General features: G+C 42.0%; 1 protein-coding gene across 2 annotated transcripts in view; it reads right to left on the bottom strand.

Annotated features, from left to right (window-relative positions):
* Positions 1 to 26,378, bottom strand: part of JAK1 (Janus kinase 1) — a 123,353-nt gene that overhangs the window by 33,797 nt on the left and 63,178 nt on the right. Inside the window, exons 1-5 of one of the 2 annotated variants that reach the window (XM_073896603.1) lie at positions 14,158 to 14,176; positions 13,709 to 13,791; positions 11,084 to 11,282; positions 7,277 to 7,400; positions 3,267 to 3,420 (exon numbers count right to left, since the gene is read on the bottom strand). In XM_073896603.1, coding sequence (XP_073752704.1) covers positions 3,267 to 3,420; positions 7,277 to 7,400; positions 11,084 to 11,282; positions 13,709 to 13,714 — 483 coding nt within the window. In that variant the 5' untranslated portion in view covers positions 13,715 to 13,791; positions 14,158 to 14,176. Of the gene's footprint in view, positions 1 to 3,266; positions 3,421 to 7,276; positions 7,401 to 11,083; positions 11,283 to 13,708; positions 13,792 to 14,157; positions 14,177 to 26,378 lie in introns of those variants that run through there. The other variant, XM_025871770.2, reaches the window with a different exon arrangement.

The following is a 26,378-nucleotide window of genomic DNA, read 5'->3' as shown; positions in this document are numbered from 1 at the left end:
AGGGTGACAGCTGGCTGGGGTTGGCTCGCTGATCCCACAAACATATGCAGAGATATTCTAGCCTGGGAATTGGGTGTATGACTGACAGGGCACCACACCCTGCTCTGAAGTAGATTTAGAGAAAGGGGAAGGAATCCACATTCTACAGTGCACCATTAACACACAGAAGTTTATCAACATCTGTTGTTTAAGTTTCCAGTAGTGAAATGTGTCACCAAAATATGCCCCCCTTCCTACTGGAGGTGCACAGCATCCCAAGAGCCAGTGAGGGCTTCAAAAACAAAAAAGAAAACTAAAAATCAGTACCTTCCAACCTAGATGTCTTGTACAGAGAAATGATGATGAGGTCAACGATAGCTCCCCTTCCTTGAACCCTACCCTCAGGGCTCGGCACTGTGCTAGGTTCCTTTTACTTACTGTTTCACTTAATCTCCGCCACAGCCCTGTGAGGTGCAAGCTAACATCATCACCTCTACCTAACGGAAGAAGAATCTAAGGCACCCAAGGGTTAAATCACTTCACTCACTCATTCGGTAATTACTGATTACTGAGAACCAATTATGGGACAGATGTCATTCTAGGTACCAGGGAGATACACAGTAGTAAGCCAGACTGCGTTCCTGACCTCAGGGAGATTCCATGCTGAGAAGAAAGAATAAACAAACAGAAACAGAGAACATCAAGTAGCTATAAGAGACAAAGTGAAGTGGAAAGACAGAGTGCTGTGGGAGCCAGGGACCCAGGAAGTGGTGGGGGAGAGTCGAACCTAGATGTGACTCCAGGGCTCTGGTTCTTAAACACTGTGCTACAGCCATGCTCGATCCTTACCAACACCAAGTGCATGGAATTCTTTGGCCTTTCTCTAGCTGGAACAGAGACAGACGTGAAGTCTGGGGGCGGTGTTTCTACATAAGTGAGACACTCGCTTTCCCTGAAGGGACTTCAGTTTAGTGGTTTCTGGATGGAGGCTTCTCACTGCTGCAGTTCCTCTTCTTTCCAAGATAGGACTGCTTGTTTCTCTCAGGGAAGAAAAGGACACTATTCACTTCCATAAACTCCTGAGGACCAGCAACAATCATCTCTGCCAGCAACGTGTGAAGAGCAGAACAAAATCTGAAACTATTTTGCTTGGCTGTGATTTTCTGTAAACACCACTGTATAACTACCTCAACTAACTCATTCCTGAACCTCTCAAAGGTCAGGAGGTCATTGCATTCTAATGCAACACTTATTCTTGGAAGTACAGCACGCTCTTCCCTTTGAAAATATGAAACTGGGAGGTTGAACAAAAGATGCTCCGTCTGAAAATGGCCAGTTTGTTTAATTTTTTCCACACACTATCTGCCCAGGCTGTACATTTCTGTTGTCTCTAAGACCAATCCTCAGGTATGCACGGAATGGGCATCAAATGCAGCCAGAAACTAAAGCTGTACAATGGAATATAACTGGGACATAAAATTCACATGTGAAAGTATAGCTTAAAGAAATAATACAACACACACATAAATACACGTGGAGGTTGCCCACGACAACCTATTACTGGAACGGTGATAGCATAATAGGGAAAACTTAAGAAAAACCAAAAATGTCCACAAAGAGGAGAGGAGTTAAATAAATGAGGGCTTTCCCTCTGGATTACAGCCTCATACTCACTTCCTACCTGAAATCTCCACAGGCGTCTCCAAAAGAGAATGCCTAATTCTCACCCCTTCTCCAACCTGCTGTCCTCTGCCTTCCCAATGTAGGGAAGGACTCGATTATCTATCAAACATTGCCCAAAATCATCTTTGATACTTCAGATTCTCTCCCTTTCCACAGCCAACCCATCAGCAAGTCCTATCAATTCTATCTCCAGAATTAATTGTAGATCCACCCTTTTTTCTCCAACTCTCCTGCCACTTCACTAGGCCAAACCAGCATCTTCTCTCACCAGGACCAAAGCACATAAGCTGCTCCTCGCCGGCACTCCCAGTCTCACTCCTTATCACCCTCCTCTCCTCCAGCCACACTGACTCTCCTCTCAGCTCCTGCCTGCCTCAGAGCCTTCCCACATTCTGTTCCCTCCCTATCAGACATTTTCAACCAGGAGATTTTGCCCTGCAGGGGCTATCTGGCAGCATCTGGAGACATTTTTAATTGTCACAAGTGGGGGGATGGCATCTAATGAGTGGAGGCCAGGGGTGTGGGTAAATATCCTACAATGCATAGGGCAGTCCCTCAGAGCAAAAAAATGTCAACAGTGCTGCTGCTGGAAAACTGCACTACAGAGCAGAAATACTTTCCCTACTCTCTCCTCAGAACTGCAGACTCCTTGTTCTTCCAGATTCAGTACAAGTGTCCCTCCTTAGAGACCTTTTCTGATATTTAGATCTTCCCAATCCAACCCTCTCCCCATATTCCCTATCACAAGAGCCTTTTCCTTCATGGCACCTCTCACAATTCATATGTATTTCCTATGTATCACTTTATTTGCTTATTTGTTTTCTGTTTGTCCAACTTGATTTTGTGCCTGATGCTGGCAGAGACCATGTCTGTCTGTTCACCACACTACCTGTAGCACACAGCAGAGAGTACAGAGACGCTCAGTATTTATGTTGAATGAGTGAATTATTATGAAGCCATTAAAACAAAGAGCTATATTTTTAATTGACATCTGAAATATCATCAACAGGACAGATAAAAAGGCAGTTTATAAAATGATCCGATATTTTCTAAAAACTACACCGTACATAATATATACCTGCAGGGCAAAATCAGGAAGCATAGCACCAAAAATGTTGGGTTATCTCAGGGTAATATAATTTAGGTGACTCCAACTTCTCTTCTGGCTTTTGTCTAGCATCTAATCTTCCTCCCCTACTACTGCTGTGACTCAGAGCAGCCACCTCCTTCCGCCCCGAACGTTACTCTGACTGCTGAGATGTCCCCATTCACCCCACTGAACTACACCCTCCCTCACTTGCAGCTTCCCTCTGCTCTTCCACAGGAGGCACTGCAGATGAGAAGTAAAATGACAGGAGATGTGGCGGGAAGAGAGGAATAGGGAAGAACTGAAGCCTCAAAAACCCACAAGTGGGACAACCAGCCCCCTGGGACACTGAATTGCTGCTTTTCTCCTCCTCATCCAAGGGTGGTAAGGACTGCCCAGAGAGCAGGCCAACAAACATCCTAGCTACCAACAAGTTCAGCTGCCCAAGGGAATCTGAACCCTGTGATGCCTCACCCATCCCGGGAACTCCAGGTTCTCCTGGGCCCAAACTTCTCACCTGAGCAAACAGATATTCCAGAGAGCTGGCGTCAAGGAGAGGGGTTGCATCTGGGACTTTTTTTTTCTCATAGCCATTTTTCTGCTTCTTTGGAGAATGTCGCCATACAGACTGCTCATTATCATTGGTCCCGTGCCAGTTGGTGAAATAAAACCTGGAAGGCACGAAAATAAATGTCAGTTTTGGGAAAGGGGACCTCTGAACACGTGGGAGAAGTGTCCTGCTTGTACCCAGAGTGCTCAGTGCTGGAGTTTAAACTTGCCCAAAAAGCAAGCAAACAGATCGACCTTTCAGCTGTGGAGCACTTCAATGGTTATAAAGTCCTTTTTTCTTTTCACTCTTATTAAGTGCTCTGTGAAGAGTGTCCTGCCAGAACCTGTCTATGACTCAGGGAGATAAAGTGACTTTCCACTACATCTTCCTAAATAGGAGAATACAGCTGACTAGAACCAGAGCTGGCCCAGCCACTCCCTTCACCTTTAATAATGCCATCCTGCCTAGAATCCAAGACCTATTTTATGCACATTTCAACATTTCTGTTCAATTTTTAGTTTCCTTGTATAATCAAGATGTACAGTTAATATGGCAGTGTTTCCTATTTCCCAGACCACTGTTATTAAATTGATAGTTTATTTTATAATAAATGGAGTTAAAGTAGAAGAAATATATGAGCACTGCTACAAGCATCAGCTTCCAGGGATGTGAAATTAATAAGCACTTTATGCCATTTCATCCTTAGAGCAACTACACAAGGTAGGTTCCACTGTTTCTATTTTATAGACAAGGAAAACTGAGGTTCCAACAGGCTAGGTGACCTGACCACAAGCCTGTTCTCTTAACTACTAGTTACCTCTGCCACCTGTAAGAGAAACATAGTGAGTTCTGGGATGTGTGAAAGTGACCAAGCCAAGCTGGTCCAGCCCATCTCCAGGCCATAGACTCAGCTGGTACCCAGGTCTTTCTCCCTTGCCATGCCCATGTGTTGACAAAAAAACAACTATGGCATGAAGAAGCAACAAATAAAATTTCCTCCCAAAAAAGTGCTACCACTAAACTCAGACATCTGTCACTGAGCTGTATTTGCAAAGCCTACACATGCCAGGCCCTGTGCCAGGCTGGGATTCAAAGGTCCCTGGTGCTCTGGAGTTCCTTATCTATATATGTATACAGCTATCGGTCAAATCCAACAATAGGCAATAAAGTAACATACAAGGGGCACGTCTCCTAAGTAGGACGACACTGCGACTTTCATGGAGCCCACAGTTTTTCCTTCCTTCATAAAAAAAAAAATATTAAAGTTATATTTCACATCTGTGTTGATATAAAGATTAATACAATCCAGGCTGGATTATATTCATTTTTTCTGATTTTAAAAGAAACTAAAGCACTTTTGTGAGTCCTTAATAATATTATGAGCCCTAGGCACTGTGCCTAATAGATAAGTTGTCCCTGGACAGAAGACAGTCTTTGATGAGGTGCCAAAGGAGGGAGAAACTGCCCTCCACTGCCCGGGGAGGTGGCAGGGAAGGGGGAAAGGGCTGGGAAGGGAAGCTAGGACCGGAATAAAGAAATGCCAGGCTTTAGAGCCAGGACCGTACACCGCTGGCTGAGGAGACAGCGAGGCTGGCTCATGTGAGGCAGGATCCCCCAGAAGAAAGCCCCGTGGGAGATGGACTGAAGTGAGAGAGGCTGAAAGACAAGCAGATGCCTATGGCAATAGTCTGGACAATGCTGTGAGCTCTGTGGGGGCAGAGGCCTCAGCTGTCTTGCTCAGCACAGAATCCCCTAGCATATAACAGATGCTAGTATGAGAACATGCTAATGGAAAAAAAATAAAGAATGGCATAAATACATGTAGTATAACAGCTGCGTAGATTCCTTTTCAGAATGGCGGGGAGGGACAACACAGGAAGGAAGAGGGAGGGAGAGATAGATAAACAGATAGACCTATCAAGGAGATATGCCTTCCTTGCAAGTTTTTGAGAAAACTATATTACAGATGACTGCATATTCTAAGTTTACATATAGATATTATGCACAACAAATTCTCCTTAGGTTTCTACAGAACTTTACTAGTGGACAGTGAAATTCATTTGAATGAAAAAGAAAAATTTTTTCTTAAAAAGGAATAAAACATAGGCTTATCTTATATTATGATATATTAATAAAAACCAACTATTAAAAGCATTATCTAAAAACAGAAAATTAAAATCGAAGCACACAGTATTTCCCAAAATAGAGCTGGGATTCCACTGAAATAGTCACTAACATTTGTTTTCATATTACACCTTCTTTAGTGGTGAGATTATGAGGTTTCAAAGTTTTTGTAGTTTGTTGTAATGCAAATGTTTTAGCTTAGGGTGGGATCTTTTTTTTCCAAGTTCAAAGAGCCTGTGGTAACAAAGCAATATCCTATTGAAGCACAACGTCAGGTACAAAGTCAAGGTGCCAAAAAAACCGAGTAGCCCAGCACTTCCTGGCAGCTAACAGAACAGGGAGGAGGCAAAGACAGCTTTTAATGGTGAGCGAGGGACCCACACAGTCAACATAGACCAAAGTCTCAAAGAGGGCCCTGGGGAAGACAAGAGGATTCACTAGGTGTGTGACTCTGGGTAATTCACTTCTCAATTTGGGACATCAGAACCCCCCCTGAACAATTGCAATAGTTGAATTAGGTAAACTCAGATCTCATCCAAGCCCCCAATTCCACCATTCCAGATTCTGAGCCAAGTGGAGAGACCTACAGTGAAATGCCCCCTTCCTAGACTTCCATGTTTCAATGTTGGATCACAGAGCCAAGCCCCAGGCCACAGAAAACAAGATTACACTTTGAAAAACAAATCCAAATATAGTTAGAAGGCTCAGCTGGGTGGGGTGAATGTTTCCCTAAATCTGGGGTGTGAAATCTCACATGCTACACACCTCCCCCCTTAAGGTGAGACCTTGGGTGAGTACAGAAAGAAAAAAAAAGTCAGTCCTAGGATGATTATCAAAGAGAAATCTTGTTCAACTGCCAATGAGAAAAGCATCCAGGCCATTCTGGAATGTTAACAACTCTACCAACTTCCCAAAGGAAACAGCAGCTAAGATACTGGGCAGAGCCTCTGAGGTCCCCGAGGGCTTTTCCAGTGGGTCCCTACATTCCGTTAGCACCTGAGCAAATCTACTGATTTCATCTCATCTGTGTAAATTAAGATGCTTTTCAAAAAGTATTCACCCTGTTTATAAGGTCTTTTGCTAACTACACATTCACTCATGCTTAACTAGCATCTAACAGACCTATTTTCAATTCTGGGTACAGAGCAAATGGGCTTATAAACTCAAGAGCCTACAGTGAAGTACTCAATGTCTATGCCACCTTGGGAGACTATGTGATATTTAAGAAAGTCTACAGTATAGAAGAAGAGGCAAGGACCCATCAGAAGAAAAATTAAGAGTCCCACCCACTAGACAAAAGTCCTCAGGGAGTGGATCACAACATCTACCCCTTGAGAGCAAGACCAACCTAGAATTTCTAGGGAACCACTTCAAGTGGTGTTTCTCAAACTTTTTAGCTGGAACTTTTACGAAGAAATAGTTTATTGTATCATCACCTGGTACATACACTTGCATATCTCAAAGACAAGTTGTGAAAAAATAATATTCTTAGGATATGTGTATACATATCCTGATATTACCTATTCTTGCCTGTTTTTTTTTTTTTTTAACATATTCTGGTCACAACTCATTAAGTTCATAACCATGACTCACTGCTTGAAAAACTCTGCTGTAGGATACTAATTCTATTCAAAATACCCTCTGCATCATAACGATGTCTTTTCTAAAATGTGGCAGAAGGTGATCAGATTCATCTTGAATTGTATTTCAAATACTGAAAAAGTCCTTTCTCATACCAAGCAAATACAAAACTTACCAATAACAAAATGACTACAAATCTTCTTAGTAAGTGACTCAGGGCACCAGGCTAACTGTCATACCCCCGCAAGAGGAAGCCAGGCAGGCACCCATACCTCATCCGGTAGTGGAGCCGGAGCGATGTCTTGTCATCAACAGTGATGGTGCGATTCGGGGCATACCAGAGCTTGGTGTTCTCATCATACAGGGCAAAGAGGTTGTGACACAGAGGAGAGATACCTGGGGGAAAAGTAAAGAACATATCTGAAAATTAAAGATAGATACATTAGGCCATCAGTTCCCAAAGCACAACATAAGCAAAGACAAGGAATTCTCTTATCCCAAGAATCTAGGTCACATTTTTATCCTCTTAGGGCAAATCTGACTTCCAACCATGTTCAATCAAACACTTTTAATCATGATAATTAAGAACCATGGCTCCCCAGGAATATGTACTGTAGCTCCTGGAAAACCAGATTAAACCTATTTTAAAATAAAAGTCTAATGATATTTCTCATCACGGTGCCTATGACAGTCTTAACAAATCCTGCCTAAAAGAAAAAATATGCCAGCCCACAGGTTCCCAGATCCCACCTGATGTGCACCTTGCTAATCTCAGAAACATTCTTGGGAGTTTGGGAAATCCCCAATCTGTCTCCTACAGAAATGTTTTAACAATTCTAACACACTCTGATTATGCATTAAACATGCAAAGAAGTTCTTGGCAGTAGCACATGAAATCATGTGTTAGAATACATAACCAAAGTGATTTTTGTCAGTTATAAAAATCTATCACCATTAATAACAAATACACTTCTTAAGTACTCTGTATAGTTATCATAAATATTTTTTATTAGTAGCCAACTAACAAGAAGATATCTGCTTAACAAAAGTGGTCCAATAGTGCTCCCTTGCCTCCCCCCGCATCCCCCAACCAACAGCCTCCTTTGATACAAGAACGATTAGAAAGATAAAGGAGACTATGAAGCCAGGAAAGCGCCTTTCCACTTACTTCTGAGCCCATGATTAAAATTACACAGACCTAGAGGGGCGCCTGGGTGGCTCAGTCGTTAAGCGTCTGCCTTTGGCTCAGGCCATGATCCCAGGGTCCTGGGATCGAGCCCCGCATCAGGCTCCCTGCTCGGCAGGAAGCCTGCTTCTCCCTCTCCCACTCCCCCTGCTTGTGTTCCCTCTCTCGCTGTGTCTCTGTCAAATAAATAAATAAAATCTTAAAAAAAAAAAAAATTACACAGACCTACAATCTAAAAGCATGGGAGGAAGGGAAGAAGGTGACTGCACATAATCAATTATGACTGATATATCTATGCATGGCCAGGCCTCAAGCTAAGACACAGTCAACTTAACTGAAAAATATATGGAAATATAAGGTAATCAGCATTTCCCAAATCAGACCTCTGAAACGAGACTGACACTGACAGGGACCCTCGTCAGCCCTGCCTGTCTGTTTAGGCACCAACTCTCTCCAGTGCACACACTGCGTGAAGATGCGACAGATGCCTTGGCATCCTGATGCCCTCTTGCTGGAAGTCCTCAATTCTTTCCTCTCAAGGTATCTGGGTGAACCCCTCAGAAGTTGCTCCCCCTTATAACAGAGAAGATGGGGGTAAACTTCAAAGAGCATTTTTCCTTGGGAACAAAAGCAAATGAGTTTTAGATCCAGTATTGTTAAGACTATGTTTTAAGTATACTATAGTTTTTCATTCATGAATTGGCCTTTCTGGACTGGCCTGGAAACCCAGCCTCTCTTCATATGTACGCAGATTTGAATGTGCCACTGACACGTACATATTGAAGCATAATTTATTTGTAATCATCAACTTGTATTCTACCACAAGTCTGACTCAATAATATTCGTACTTATAAATAGGAAGATCAAAGATAGCTTTTTATACAAAAAAGTACTGAATAATGGTAACAACACTTTAACATTTCCTGAGGGTTAAGTGTCAGGCATCAGGCTAACACACTCTACATTGATTATAATCCTCCTAACACTTAATGAGGTAATTAATGTTCCTGCCATTTTACAGGTGAAGAAACTGTGGCCTCCCGAGATTTAGCCTGATTCAAGGCTACTCGGCTAATAAAATGCAGACTTAAGATTCAAACCAAGACAGAGCTACTGAGGAAGTAAAATAATGAAAGCTGAAAGAACAAAAACTGACCAGATATTCAGTGGACAACAGGGAAGAAAACAATACTGCCTCCAAATACCACTTACTGTAATAATAACCAGAGCTATAAGAATATGTGGCATTCTGTACTCATATACCTTTAAAATTAATAAATGTTGGCAACATTCCCGAGTCCGTTATCAAAGAGCCCACTCATTCTCTCCAGACTGGGCTTCGAAGCTGGTGCCCCACGCTGACTGGCCCTGAGCCCAGAGCTACAGCAGACTCAGTGGCTGCGTCCGCCTGCGGACTCAGGCTCTCTGCCCTAGTCTTCCCTAGCAGCGGCCCCTTGCTCTCTCATTAACTGAGTCCAGCAATTCCGTCCAAACACCACGGCTGGGCTAACAGAATAAACACTATAAACCAAACCTCAAGGGAAAGAAGAAAAACACACAACATCTAAAAAAAAATACATTAGAAGCACCACTTTACATCTAGTTGTTTTGCTAATTACAAATACTTTCAAAGCTGTCGTCTAAAGCTGGTTCCTTATATACTTTGCTATCTAGTCAAAATAACTTTAAAAGATTAATACATTTCCCCCCTCATAATCTCCATAGCTCAGCCAATTTTATCTAGTGTGGTGTTTAGTTAGTTAACGGCCTACTACACTCTTTCCTGCAGCACCAACCTCTCCCCTTTTATTGGAACTCTGGTTTTTAAAGCGTGTGAGACAGAGAGATATATATCAGAAAGAAAAATGGGTTTCTAGGCAAGCTGTATCACAAACTAGGTAGGTATTTCTTGAAATGTCTATACTACCCCAACATAGTTGATATAAAGGAAGCATGGATCAGACTGTCTGCCATTATCGCTGGTCATATCATCATGATAAAATGAGTTTTTTTTTTTAAACAGCTTTTTAAGATATAATTTACATATCATAACCCTACCCATTTTAAGTGTAAAATTCAGTGAATTTTAGTATATTTACAGTTATACAACCATCACCACAATCCCAGTGGATCAGATCTTCATTTAAGTTTCTATGATTTAATTTTATTAGTCCTATACAAGTAGGTAGACAAAAAATGTCACTGATCCCAAGTTCAAAGGATAACAAAGGGGGCTTCAGGCTTCATTTTGTTATTCAGTTTGGTTTCTCACCTTCTGAGGGCAACAGGCTAACTTAAGTAAGACGAGGCTCACTTGGGGCGGGGCGGGGGGGGGAGGGAGACCATATTGTTCACAGCCTCACTGCCCTTTTTACAACCTGGCATTCTGACCAAGCCACAAAGTGACAACTTCTCACTTCAAGTCAGCATGAGGGGGGAGCAGATTATAGTGGCAGAAGCATGGATCATACTTTTCAAAAGAAGTTCTGAATAATCATTCAGATATTGAGAGATGCCATTACTGAGGTTGTGACTTTGTACCAGTTGTTTTTACTCGCTTAGTGCTGATGTTATTCCCATTTCCTAGAGGTAGGGGAAATAAAACCTGAGCCTCCACAGAAGGCAAGCATCATTCCTCCGTATCGCAAGCTCATGAGTGACAGAGCAGGAACAAGCCACTTTATGACGAAGAAAGTGAAAAGTCAAACTCCCAGAATTAAAATCACCGGCCTAAGGTCAAATGCAAGTAAGCGGCAGAGGCAGGGCAGAACCCCTGCCTCACGGAGCCCACGCCTCTTTCCACTCAGTGGGGCTCCCGGGGGCAGACACACCGGGATCTGCCTGCGGGACGGTGTCCCCCGAAAATGTGCCCTGGGCAGCCGCCCGTACTCACAGCATTCCTGTGCGGCCCTGATGCACAGCTCCTCCGCCGTGTACTCTCCGTTGCCCAGTCGGAGGGGCTCCCTATCAGCAGGATAGAAGAGCACTTCCACCCCTGGCTCAGGGGCCTCCAGATTCATCTCGGTCTTCTTGGAGCTCCTCATTTTAGCACAGAAAGCCATGGCATTGCAGTCCTCTTTTATATTTAGATACTACAGTGGAAAGAAAACAAGACCGTGTGGTCATTCTATGTGCTAAAAGTTCAAGTGGTGCAAGTGAATGTTAGGAAGGTAATGTAAGCAGGCAGAAATACCCCTCAAGCAGGTAAGTACCTCCCCCTGCACCTTCCCTCTCTGAAAATCGAATGCATCAGAACTTATGAAAGGTGAAACCATCCACTGTAATTACGAACATAATCAATTATGCATTCTAATTATGATCAGACCATGTTCCCAAAAATCCGAATAATTTTAGACACAGCCTAAATTTGTTCTCTCTGTACACAAGTGGTAGTTGAAAAATGTGGCTCATTCTGGAACCACTGATGTTAATGTTACTAATGCTGCTACCTCTATTGGAATCATTTCACTTCTGAATTGACCGATGGCATAGATCACATCATCTTTTAACTCTGTCTATCTCCCACTAACCTGGAAGCTCAGTGAGGGCATGAACCATGTCTTATCTATCTTCATGCCTCCAGAGCCTAGCCCAGGGCTGGCTCTGAGAAGGTACATGTAAAAGGACTCCCGATTCGGGTTCATGAGCCATATGGAAGGGTCTCGAAAATTAATGAACAGAGCCAAGTCCCTGTCACTTCACGGGCAGGTAGGAGGATGGGCAGCACTTTATGGCAGCAGAATGAGGGCTGGAAGCCTTGCTCTGAAGAAGTCAGAACTTGCAAGTAAGTCATTCACCTGAGCTCCCTCTAAAGGGAGGGCAACTAGGATCAAAGAGCCAGCTTCAGCAACTTAGCCTTAGACAAGACAGAAAGGAGGGGGAACAAGGGAAAGCCCGACCCATTTTTTTCTTCCCCTCACTCGATACTAATCACCTACAAACTAATTTCCCTGACCCCAGGTTCCTATTTTCCTTCTGCCTGCCAAGCCAACCTTCACTTAGCCCTCAAAGTAATGTCTCAGTAACATGTATCGGATCCTCCAAACGTTCCCCATTAATCTACAAGTGCAATCTCAAACTCCTCATAGAGGTCCTCTATGACCTGCCAGCTAACCCCCAGCCTCATCTTTCACCACTCTTAGCCTCTGACTTCATGCCTGAAACCCACAAAGCTGCCAGTCATTGTTCTTGTCACCCCAGCTCCCTCCCCATCCTGTTTTTCCACACCTTCCTGCCTTTGGTCATCCTGATTTCTCTACCAGGAACACCTTCCCACTTCATCCTCTTCATGGCAAACTGCAATTTTCTTTATAACTCAGCTTGGACATTACCTCCTCCAAGAAGCACCTATGAACCTCCATCCCCATCCCCCTAAGTTAGATGCCCTCTCCCAAGATCACTTCGCTGCACTAACCACACTGGGTTATGGCCATCTTATGCACTGGTCTGTCTCTCTCAATCATATATGCTGTTCCTTAAGGGCAAGGACCATGTCACTCATCTTTGTATCCCCAGTACCTAGCACAGAGCCTTACATTTAATAGGTGCTTGCAGAATGGCCCAAGGAAGCTCCTCCAAATAAGACAAGTCAGAGTGTGGACAACAGCCACAGGTCTTTTCACCAAACTCATGTGCTTGTTTATCAGCTGCCCTGGTGGACAAGATACTTACAGGAGAGACACCAACCAGGTATGCCTCAATGCTACAAACTGAGAGGCACTCAATTTTACTTGTTTCATCTCCAATATAAACCAGAATCTTCCAGAACACAGGCTGAAAGACTAGGCTCATAACTTACCTTGAGGGTTCATATCAACTGTCAAGCAATAAAGTTTTCAAACCCAACACTGAGCCAACTCCACCCCACAATGAAAAACAAACGGAAAACAAAGCAGCTGCAGTCTGCTTTACAATGTAAGATAAACCTTTGTCCTTGAGACCCTATACAGGCGTGGCACGGAAAGAACTCAGAGATGGTGTTATACCCTTTCGCCCTAAGAAAATAATCAGGTAAGTACACATAATTATATATGTACAAGGTGTGGCACCACTTAAAAACAACTGACAACGTCCAACAGGAGATGAAACAAAACAAGAACTATCAAGACAGAAGAACACTATGCAGCTGTTAAAAAAGGTGACATAAAGCTACATGAACCCACAATGAAAGATATACAGGACATACTGCAAAGTGAAAAAAGGCGTAATATCCGTATTATGATCCTTTTGGTCATGCACATGCATAATATGGAAAAACATACAATAAACTGTTAAAGTACTGAATATCTAGGAAGGACTATAAGGGAACTTTACCTTTTACTTTGGACTTCCTATACTTTCATACTCTTGGGATTTTTAAACCAGCCACTCAACTTTTGGAAATGAACAAAAATACCGATATTTTAAAAGTAAAGGATATAAGGGCAGGTAGCCCGATAAGTTCAAGATCAGTTTCATTATTCTTTTTAAAAGATATTTTCCTTTTGGACCTTTTTTAAAAATATGCAAATGTACATACCTGCATTTATTTGGCTGTCCAATGTCCTCCAAAAAGCAGACTGGGTTTTCTTCTCTACTTTCCAAAGTCTGTTTAGAGCTGGGCTAAAGACAAGGATAAAGAAATAAATCAGCTGCAGAGGTAATTGCATCAGAAAATAAGAGGACACTTTTATTAAGGAAGCAGCCCAAACCATAAGTGGGCAGGAAAAAGCATTTGGGAGGAAGAAGGAAGAAAAAATTGATGAGGACACTGAGAGGACAGAGAGGCATCTGAGAAGATGATATTTTCACTGCTTCAAGAAAGGAAACCAGGGACTTCTGCTTCCTGGCACAGAGCGCCCTGTCTAGTGTAAGTGAGGGCCAGGGGCCTTTTCCGTCAACAACCTCTCTCCTGAGGCTGTGAACAATAGTTTAGGACACCCAAAGATATGCACTTTTACTTCCCATTTCCATTTCCTTTAGAATTACCCTCCTCCCGGGCGCCTGGGTGGCTCAGTCGTTAAGTTAAGCGTCTGCCTTCGGCTCAGGTCATGATCCCAGGGTCCTGGGATCGAGTCCCACATCGGGCTCCCTGCTCCGCGGGAAGCCTGCTTCTCCCTCTCCCACTCCCCCTGCTTGTGTTCCTGCTCTCGCTGTGTCTCTCTCTGTCAAATAAATAAATAAAATCTTATAAAAAAAAAAAAAAAAAAAGAATTACCCTCCTCCCAACCCGTTCTGTCCTTGGCCTCATTTTAATGGTGCAATATCATATGATACGGTGAAAGGGGGAAGGCCTAGGAATAAATCTAATGAAAAATGCTTTTAGTTCACCAAAGATTTTTTGAGCCATTCTTACTTGAAAACTTAGGTAGCAACATAAAAATGCCAGCTTGATTCTGTAGAATTAAAGCACCTGATCCCATCATCTTCATCACCCACCACTAATCACCACCACCACCACCACCCTGCCCCCAAAACACATACAGAGCTCTGTATTGTTTTAACAACGTTCCAGGTGCCTCTCACAAATTCTTTTTTAACAGTAGAATCAAATAATTCTTGCAACTAAGGAGCAAACACCCTTAGTGGTATGAAAGTGGTTTCCGAGTTAATACAGATTACTGTCTGTTTTCTGTTGGTCATTCAATACATTTTATCAGAATTCGACTTCAGGAAGTGCACAGACCCAAGCAGTACATGGCAGAAGTACAAAGGGAATGGGGAAAAGGAGATGAGGATGGGTTACCTCCGAGTCTGCAGGCCAGCATTCCCACAGGACCTTACGGTCCAAGTAGGATATGGCACAAATGAAAACATAAAATCAATCTAAAATCAATTGTGTCACAATGTCATCTTCTGGAGGCCAGTCAGAGAATACATGTATGAATTTTGATATGACAACTTCGACTTGGCTATTTTGACATGGACGATTTTTAACAAGATTCAAAGAACAAATCATTGTATTCCCAGCTTTTAAAATTTTAATATGATCAATTGTTTTAATTATGTGAACAGATAGCCTGCCCTGCGTCAAAAGAGCAATGTGAAATTACCTACATGCTAATTAACGCCTTGCTTCGGCTCAGAAACAGAGTTTCAAATGTCACATTCAGGAAATTCATTATTTCGAGCAGTTCTTCATTGCCAGAAACTAACCTATACTGGGAGGCCACAATAAAGAACATGAACAATATGGCCCCTTACATGGAGCTTACAGTCTACAGTGGAATCAAAGAAGCACATAAAGAGGTAATCATGAAGAGCTTAAAATGCAATGAAGGAAAAAGAGAGAGATACAATAAGAAGAATGTGATCTAGTGTGGGACTCAGGAGGGAAGTAATACTGAGCTGAGATGTAATGGATATCTGAGGTGGGGAGAAAGCAGTCTGGGTAAAGGATTAGCATGTGCACAGGCCCTGTAGAGGGAAGGGGCTAGTCTCATCTCTCCAGCTTCATAAATGGGGAAATCTCTCCAATATTCCTTTATACCTGGGCAAAGAACAGCACTAGTCGGTTCATCAGCAGTATTTGCTAACAACATGTCTGGGGCCTCTCTGAGTTTTCCTCTCTGGCATGCCATTATATGCTACTGCCAAGGAGGAATGAAAATTGACCAGATGGACTCAATGCTTTAGAGCATTAAGGAGCCTGCCCCAAATCAGGAAAGGGACACATACTCAGAGCTTTTCAGATCAGGAGAGAGCCGTAGGTTCCAGCAGCCCCAAGCTCTTTAACAAAGACTACAGCATAAATCCTTTTAGAACTCACAAAGGATTTTAAAAGGCACCATCAGATCACATATTATTACTTGAACTCAGGAGTCACAGGGTTACTGAGCCTCATCTAAGATTTGAGGATCAGCCGAAAATTACCAAGGTTTTTCTAGAACTAGGATTCTATGAAAACCTGTAGCAAAGGAGAGCTTGGTTTTTCCATTAATCCTTCTCTACTTCAAGCCACACTATGTTAAAATCACAGCATACCTAATTTTCAAACTGACTTCCAGTGTTACTGGACAGGACAATAAAATGGTATTGATTTGTGGTGCTAGCCTAGAGGTTAAACTCTTCGGAAAAACAGATCAGTAACAGAATTTCTAGACAATATGCATTTACTATGATGTTTTTATATGCCGATTCAGTAACAAAATCTCTGCTCTCAAAAAACTGACACTCTAATGATTAAAAATGTAAAAACAAAAAAAATGTAAAAACACCCATAAAGCACTTAAAAGACATGCTAGATACTGTTCTAAGTACTTAAATCTAGGATCGTTAATCCACTTTATATGAAATGACATCTGTCCTCATTCAGGATGAGAAGAGTTTTTGCTGTTAGAAACTTTGTGCAAAAGCTTCATTCAAATAACATTCCTTTCCATATATACCAAGCAAGATGCTCTCTATTTTAAGAACAGGTAGGAAAAGAGCAAGATCAGTTTACAAATACTCTGGATAATTCCAAGAAATCAATTCAATTTTCTTGTTACAGATACAAAAAGAAAATCTTTAATGCTCAAAAAATTGACCAGTAGGAATTGCACAATACCCTTTAAAAATAATATGATTCACTGGGACCCATTCCCAACGCAAATGAATACAAAGAAGCTCAGAAAATGGGAAGAATAAAAGTGAGTAATCAAAAGCTTTTTGATGATAGCAGTGAATTCTTCCAAACTAACTTACTTACAAAATTTCAAGTTTTTGAAAAAAAAAAACTGCCTTTGTTTCAATGAGAAGAGGACAGCTTTCGTGGCTCAATCTTGTAGATGCTACTTTTCATTAAAAAAAAATCAGGGAAATCTTACAGAGTCTCATAATTCACTGGTTTACAAAGTCTCATATAGGAGACAAGTATATCTGATACTTTCTGAATGAGGGAGAAGTAACAGAAACAAAACACAACTCTGTGGGTCTGAACAGAGCCTAGCTACAACAGAGGAATATCACAACTATTTTCCAAGATGTTAAACTCCTAGAAATCTACTGTCTGAAGATGTGGAAGCCCTCTAACATTGTCAAGGACATCTTCTGAAATACAGGTATCTATATAAGGGAAGAATAGATAAACTTTGAATAGTGAAGAGACATAAGAAGAGACCATGTTAATATTCCTAAGTATGATCAGAATAGGACGGCTTTTGGCCAAAGGCCACTGTCTGTCGGATTTACATGATAAGAACAGACTGGATGATGGTTAAAATCAATGACAAGGGGGCGCCTGGGTGGTCAGTCGTTAAGCATCTGCCTTCGGCTCAGGTCATGGTCCCAGGGTCCTGGGATCAACCCCTACATTGGGCTCCCTGCTCGGCGGGAACCCTGCTTCTCCCTCTCCCATTCCCCCTGCTTGTGTTCCCTCTCTCGCTGTGTCTCTCTCTGTCAAATAACTAAATAATAATAAAACCTTTAAAAAAAAATCAATGACAAGAGTCAGACTACAACACTTGGGATATCTGGTTCTTTTTACTAAAGAAACTATCACACACACACAGTGAGTTACTTTATGTACACCTTAAAGGAATCAAAGCTTCTCATTTCTGAAGTAGAAAATACAAAATGTTGGTAAGTTAAAGAACCCAGAACAATTGAAAAGAAAAATATGTAATTTAGAAATATTTCCTGAAATCAGCTGCTTAAAAATTTTAAGACTAAATTTAGACCTTAAAAAATTATTTCAGCAGGCAAGTCCTAAGGTGGGCGAGGAAACCTAATGTAACAATTACAAGTTCCACGAGGGCAGGGACTTTTGTCTCTTTTGTTTAGTGCTAATCACCAGCATGTGTTAGGTCATCAACAAGTAGTTAAATGTAGTTGAATCTTGAACAACACGAAGGTTGAGGGTACTAGCACCCGCGCCGTCAAAAATCAGCGTATAACTTTTGATTTCCCCCCCAATTTAACTAATAGCCTACTGTTGACACAAATAGTCAATAAACACATATTTGTATGTTATATATATCACATACTGTATTCCTATAATAAAGTCAACTAAAGAAAATGTTATTAAGAAAATCATAAGGGAAAGAAAATACATTTACAGCACTGTACTGTATTAAAAAAAAAGTGTATAAGTGGACCATGCAATTCAAACTTGTGTTGTTTAAGGATCAACTGTAGTTGTTAAAGGAAAGATGAAGGTAACAAAGAAAGCAACATTACTGACTCAATACACAACTAGCAAGTGTGACCCTGAGCAAATCATTTTAATCTGAGCCTATTTCCTCATCCCTTAACCTAAGAGGAAACATCCTGCCTAAAGAATCAGAAAGATCTTTCAAAAAGTCTTCAAGCTCCTACAATGCCTTTTTCAAATGGGGTTGTTGATGTGAAAGTGCTCAGAAAGGCGTTAAGTGCTAAAGCAATATATTGTAGGCTTTATGACAAAGGACTTAAGTGGGCTGTGAACTTGTTTAAAGAGAAGAATACAGAGAGATTCGGAAAAAAAGTCTGGCCATAAATCGAGTTCCATTTCATAAATCTAGCAGAGCAGTGAAGAGAGTGAGCTGGAGTCATCCTGACTTGGGTGTGAATCCTACCTTCCCCACCTACTAGCTATTATAATTTTAGGCAAGCTACTTAACATCCTTAAACCTCAATGTTCTCAGTTATAAAGGGGGGGGTAAAAATGGCATTTATCTCACAAAGCTGTTAAGGGTTAAGTGAGTTAATGCACATAAAGTGCCTGATGCAGAGTTTAGCAGGCAGCAAGCATTCATATTCTGGCCATAACTTCTGTTAAACTGATTACAGCTTGATGGAACACAGTTCCACTCAAGGAGAGGGAACTCCAGTCTATACAGAGCATCTGCAACATCTCATGTGAGGAGCTGGGTACTTTGCACTTAATTCTCATAAAAAAGCAGGGAGGTCTGAGGCCAATCAGTGGGAGTGCCGGAAGTCAAACACAGGACTCCTGATTCCAAGGACCCCGCCCCTTCCACAGCGGTTAAAACCTGCTTTAAAATGCCCCCATCACTCACATCACTGTCTTCTCTGACTTTTTTAGTATTTCCCACAGCCTAACATCCACCTAGGAAACTAAACTCATTCCAAGGCTTTCCCTCCAGAGACTGAAAGAACTGTCATTAAAAAAAAAAAATAATTGAAGCGCCCAGGCCCAACCCACGCACACACTGAACCTCCTTGAGGCCTAAGACACACACCAAGCCAGGAAAAGCATCTCTGCTTCCCTTCCAGTCTCATCACTAGGGACTCGGCACCCACAGGAACTTTGGAAGTGACTTGTATCAGTTGCTCCCAGTACCCCCTGCCTTGCTGAAACTAAGTGCTCTAGTGAAAGCATCACAAGATACTGTGCAGAGCTGATGGATTCCAGCCAAAAGGACGACATAATATAAGTACAAAATCTGCTATTTTTTCCTGTCAGCAAGTCAGAATTATGGCTTTTCTATATGCCAGTTCTGCTACACAGAATAACTCACTTCTAACTATAGCAGCAATTCCAGGAATACCAGAGAACCGTAAGTGCTGCTTCATTTACAATAAACTTCTAGGGATGCTCAAACAATCAATGCCAACTCGATGGGTCAGGGCTCTCTGCACTGCTCCCAATGAGCCTGCTTACCCTGAGAGACAATTTCTGATCAAAGCAAATATAGTACTCTGCCTAATTAAAGTCAATAAGTATTTTCCTAAAAGCCACATCGTATGAAGATGCTCTGCTACTCTTCTTTTCTTCTTTTACCACTAATACATCTATAATGTTATTAGAAAACACAGAATATAGGGGTCAAGAATATGGTGGCAGGAGACACTCCAAACATGGTAGGGAGAATGGCTTGTCTTCACCTTATGTGCTTTTCAATCATTCATCCCTAAAATACATATTAAGCACCTGTACCATCGCAATAAAACCTTGCACTTGTATGGTACTTTATAGCTTAAAAAGGGCTTTCACATCTATAACCACATTTAAGTCTCACAGCCCCTTTCACAGATGAGAAGATTCAGGTTCAGACATTCCCACGGTCAAATAGACAGTGAGGGGCAAGACGGGGCTCAAACCCATTTCTCGGCCTCCAGATTCGCTGCCCTTTCTCACTTTGCCACATTTCCTTGGTCAAGGCACGGGGCTTTGCTAGACTTTAAGGAAGCACCCCAGTTAAAATCTGAGCCCACCAAAAACCATACCGTCTACTAACAGCTGACAAGGTCAACAGGTACATGGGGGACCCCCAGATGCAATGTGGAGGGGTGCAGAGAGGTGGGCAGTAGGAACAGCAAGAGTCAAGAAGAGAGGGCTGTGAAGTGATCAGGGAGAGTGGAACCTGTTCCCAGCTTTGAGGAAGACAGAAATTTTAAAAGACAAAAAAGAAGGGTGCAGTGGAAAAGAGCCAGGTGCAAAGAAAATCACAGGGATGGATGTGTAAGAAGGAGGGACCATGTAGGAAAGAGGGAAACAGTGTGGAAAGGTGAGGGAGGGTCTGACTGAGGACAGGGTCTGTGTGCCAGCTTCCTCCTGTGGGCAACAGGAGAAACCACCCATAGAAGGAGCCCTGGTTCCAGCCCAGTTCTGCCAGGACCTGCCTGGTCTTAAGCAAGCCTCTAAAGCTTTCTGAGCTGAAATACTGTCTAATAAAAAAAAAACCACTAGATGACCTCCAACGTTCCTTAAAGAATAGGAGGTTTGAAACTATATTATGCCACACCCTAACACAGCTAATTTTTCATCAATTTGTATTTCCAAGATGACATGCTTCAACAACCTCTTGCTGACGCTGCATCTGACAAAGTATGAGGGTAACCATAATTTAATAGAATATACAGGAAACAACCTGACTCCTCCCACCCCTTGCTAACTTTCACTAACTTATTTGTGTGTCTATTGCATATTAACCTACCCCCTCTCTCTGTTATGTACTAAGCTCTTTTAGGGCAAAAACCCATCTAACATTTTTCCTATAATTCTTTAACCACTCAGGGTTCTTGGGTGCAAACAACAGAAACCAGTTCCACATACCTTAGGATAAAAATGAATTAAGAGAAAGATAAAGAACACAGGAACAGTCTTATCAGGACACCATTCTAGCAGGGCTACCACTGATCACTAGCCATTACCACAACTGGACTCCTGGCTCTGCTGCTTCCATGAATGATCTCAAGCCCCATCCCACCCCCACGTGTTTGCACCATTCCCTCCAGATTCAAACTCCTGTGACACAGGGATCCAAGAGGCTGCATCGAGTTCATCCAGTCATGTGTCTGCAATTTCCTTCAACTTCCACAGCAACAACACATGATCACTCTAGAAATGAAGGGAGTTCAAAGCTAGACAATCCTCCAAATGGCAAATGTCCAGTCCAGTCTATACTCTCAAAGAACGTGAGCTATTACCTCAAAAGATAGGTGAAGTTAGGGGAGAAAAATTAGAAATCTCCCCCCCCCCCCCAAAAAAAAGGTCCCCTACACCTCTCCTCAACTCCTCAACCTAGAAACTATAATTGGTTTTTAGTCTGCCAACCAAGTCTCCAATGTTAAACTGCAGGCAGAGCTCTTCAGTGGACCATATGTGTACAATGAGTAATAAATACATTTTGTCCTCATCAAGGCAGCAGACTTGATCACTAGGTCAACACTCCAGAGCCCTGAGCCACCCCTTATTCACCTGCCTGGTCTGTCCCAGTTCAGCTGAGAATCTAGTAAGGGTTACACATCACTATCTGATATCCTAGGAACATGTGCTGACAGCCATGCTTTACAACATCTTTCCAAACCTTTTTGACTATGATCCACAGTAAAAAAAATGTATTTTATAGCATATTTGTGTATATATGTGTGTGTGACAAAAAATTAGTTTCACAGAAAGATAGCCTTACTAAACACAATTCATTCTATTTTCTATTCACTATTTTCTTCTATTTAATACATTTTTAAAATGCTAAACAGGACCCTCAAAACAGATTTCAGAGTCCACTAATGAATAACAAACCAATTTGAAAAACACTGGTTTAAAGGACTCTACAAGATTACCAACAATATTTACTTTATATTCACTGTTTATATTGTCTTTTTTAAAAAGATTTATTTGAGGGGCACCTGGGTGGCTCAGTCATTAAGCATCTGCCTTCAGTTCAGGTCATAATCCCAGGGTCCTGGGATCGAGCCCCACCTTGGGCTCCCTGCTTGGTGAGAAGCCTGCTTCTCCCTCTCCCATTCCCCCTGCTTGTGATCCCTCTCCCGCTGTCTTTCTGTCAGATAAATAAATAAAACTTTAAAAAAAAATAAAAAGATTTGAGAGCAAGAGAGTGAGAGAGCACACACAAAGGTGGGGAGGGGCAGAGGGAGAGGGAGAGAATCAGTCATCAAGCAGACTCCCCACTAAGTGTGGAGCCCAATGTGGGGCTCGATCCCATGACCCCAAGATCATGACCTGAGTCAAAATCAAGAGTTTAGGGCGCCTGGGTGGCTCAGTTGGTTAAGCGACTGCCTTCGGCTCAGGTCATGATCCTGGAGTCCCGGGATCGAGTCCCACATCGGGCTTCCTGCTCAGCACGGAGTCTGCTTCTCCCTCTGACCCTCTTCTCTCTCGTGCTTTCTATCTCTCATTCTCTCTCTCTCAAATAAATAAATAAAATCTTTAAAAAAAAAAAGAGTCTCTTAAAAAAAAAAATCAAGAGTTTATATTCAATGTGTATACCTTCCCCAGTTGAACATAAAACACTGAAATGTATTTCATCTGAAATTTCTGACTCCCAGAAGATCATTCCTCTTTTCCCACACTGTTAGCATATCCCAAACAGCCACACTGAGATCCACTGTACAATGCCACACTCATAGTCTTTGTTTCACAATATAGTTTCTTCTCCCAGAAAGCTCTTCAGTTGGTTACCTTCAAAACCTATATAAATGATGCCAGAGATTGAGAAAACACAGAAAATATATCCACAGAGCACAGAAGGATCCATGCTTTAAATTTTGCCAATAACCACTATTCTTAAAAACCCTGATTTATTCTCATAATCCCCAGTTTCTAACTTTACAATCACAGTAAAGTTTATGCTTTGCAGGAACCCAAAGAGCTCAAAATCCACTCTGTTTATTTCTCATCTATGCAAAATTTTCCATATATTTCATGTAGACAACCATTATGAATGGACAGAAGAGTTCAGTGTATGGCCACCAATGGGAATTTTTGGGGAGTGGGAGTTAACACAGGTCTTGAAGGTTTAGATGATAGGTGGTATATACCATGGATTTGATTAGGAGTCCTTTGTATCAACTTTAATTATATTTCCCTACATAAACTGAAAAAGGTAAACAGATACAGCTGCCTTTTCTTAAGATAAATGCTCACTTTATATTCTGCAAAACTCAATGAAACGTTTTTTGCACCCTGTCCCAAACACATCCACAGCATGACTCTATTCATAATTCTTTTATCAAATAGCCTTTGTCTTACAGACAACACTTGAATTTAACCAAACTGTCATCCATCTCAATGCAAACTATTTAGTGGCAATGCCTGGTCATCATTCATTACATTTATTTATTATTTTTTTTTTTTTAAAGATCTCTTTATTGGGATGCCTGGGTGGTTCAGTTGGTTGGGCATCTGCCTTTGGCTCGAGTCATGATCCCACGGGGTCCTGGGATCAGGTGCTGTGTCAGGTTCCCTGCTCAGCAGGGAATCTGCTTCTCCCTCTACCCCTCCCCCTGCTTGTGCTCGTGCTCTCTCTCTCTCTCAAATAAATAGAATCTTAAAAAAAATAATAATTTAAAAGATTTATTTACTTGAGAGAGAGACACAGAGCATGGGCATGGGGAGGGGCAGAGGGAAAGAATCCCCAACAGACTCCCCATTGAGCCCAGTGCCTGACAGGGGTCTTGACCCCACAACCCTGAGATCATGACCCCAGCTGAAACCAAGAGTCGGATGCCTAACTGAGTCACCCAGGCACCCCCATTCATTTCATTTAATTTTCCTGCTGGAAAGCAGGGGGAGAGCAGTACAGACTCCAACTATGGAGCTTCTTGTTATCTCTCCTTTCAAGGGAATAAATATGTAGAGAGGGGAGGATAACCTGCTAAAACTATTATAGAGACAAATATTATGATAAGATGTTGACGACTAATTGGACTAAACAGAAAAATACAAACATAATAACAACTATGAGGAATAACCCACTCCTAGACATCATTCATGTAGTCATTATAAACAAACAAAACTCATCATGAAAAGCCTATGATATACAGGTGTGTGGAAAGAAAAGAGTGCAAGAAAAGATTTATCACTGGGGCGCCTGGGTGGTTTAGTCGTTAAGCATCTGCCTTTGGCTCAGGTCATGATTCCAGGGTCCTGGGATCGAGCCCTGCGTCGGGCTCCCTACTCGGTGGGAAGCCTGCTTCTCCCTCTCCCACTCCCCCTGCTTGTGTTCCCTCTCTTGCTGTCTCTCTGTCAAATAAACAAAATCTTTAAGAAAAAAAAAAACTTTAAAAAATTTTTAAAAAAAAGATATATCATCAAAGAAGAATGTGACAAGGTAATAACACATGATTAATTGCCAAACACAAGACATACCCAACCAAGGCAAAAGAGCACGTTCACAGAAGGTGTGAAGGGGGCTGGTGTAGTTAGTCCAATCCAGAAGGCTTTGTGGAAAACTAGCATGTGAAGTCAAACATTTAGGTCAAGAAGACTAGAACCAGAACAGTGGCTCTGCCACTTAGTAGCTGGGTTCAAGTTACTTTTTAATTTTCTGTGATTGTTTTCTCATTTGAAAATAAGGATAAGAGTAATTATTTTTCAGGACTGTTTTAAACTCTGTGAGAGGGGTACCTGGGTGACTCAGCTGGTTAAGCGTCTGCCTTCAATTCAGGTCATGATCTCAGGGTCCTGGGATCGAGCCCCGCATCGGGCTCTCTGCTGAGCAGTGAGTCTGCTTCTCCCTCTCCCTCTCCCTCTGCCTCTGTGATCTCTCTCTCTCTCAAATAAATAAAATCTTTAAAAAATAAATAATGAAGTCTGTGAGAAATAATACATATAGGTCTTGTGAACAACTGGCCCACAGTAGACATGTAATAGTATGATGATTATGGAGAAGGTGGCATTTGAACTGGGCCTTTCAGGATGGGGAGATACAAATAGGATGAGAACAGGACCTTACACTACACACAAAAATAGACTCAAAAGGATGAAAGACCTCAATGTGAGACAGGAAACCATCAAAATCCTTGAGGAGAACACAGGCAGCAACCTCTTCGACCTCAGCGGCAGCAACTTCTTCCTAGACACATCATCCAAGGCAAGGGAAGAGCAAAAATGAACTACTGGGACTTCATCAAGATAAAAATCTTTTGCACAGCAAAGGAAACAGTCAACAAAACCAAAGACAACCGAAGGAATGGGAGAAGATATTTGACATATCAGATAAAGGGCTAGTAACCAAAATCTATAAAGAACTTATCAAACTCAACACCCAGAGAACAAATAATCCAATCAAGAAATGGGCAGAAGACATGAACAGACATTTCTGCAAAGAAGACATCCAAATGGCCAACAGACACATGAAAAAGGGCTCAACATCACTTGGCATCAGGGAAATCCAAATCAAAACCTCAATGAGATACCACCTCACACCAGTCAGAATGGCTAAAATGAACAAGTCAGGAAATGACAGATGTTGGCGAGGATGTGGAGAAAGGGGAACCCTCCTACACTGTTGGTGGGAGTGCAAGCTGGTGCAACCACTCTGGAAAAAAGTATGGCGGTTCCTCAAAAAGTTGAAAATAGAGCTACCCTACGAACTAGCAGTTACACTACTGGGTATTTACCCCAAAGATACAAATGTAGGGATCCAAGGGGCACGTGCACCCTAATGTTTATAGCAGCAATGTCTACAATAGCCAAACTATGGAAAGAGCCAAGATGTCCATCGACAGATGAATGGATAAAGAAGATGTGGTATATATACACAATGGAATATTATGCAGCCACCAAAAAACCCCAAAATCTTGCCTTTTGCAACGACATGGATGGAACTAGAGGGTATTATGCTAAGTGAAACAAGTCAATCAGAGAAAGACAAGTATCATATGATCTCACTGATATGAGGAATTTGAGAAATAAGGCAGAGGATCATAGGGGAAGGGAGGGAAAAATGAAACAAGACAAAACCAGAGAAGGAAACAAACAGTAAGAGAGTCTTAATTTCAGGAAGCAAACTGAGGGTTGCTGGAGTGGAGGGGGCTGG

Source organism: Callorhinus ursinus, unplaced genomic scaffold (assembly GCF_003265705.2).
Source record: "Callorhinus ursinus isolate GAN/ISIS: 27379988/994484 unplaced genomic scaffold, GSC_fseal_2.0 scaffold9, whole genome shotgun sequence".
In the NCBI taxonomy this organism is placed as follows: Eukaryota; Metazoa; Chordata; class Mammalia; order Carnivora; family Otariidae; genus Callorhinus; species Callorhinus ursinus.
Note: the sequence above shows the minus strand (reverse complement) of the source record. Positions and strands in the feature narration are given on the sequence as shown.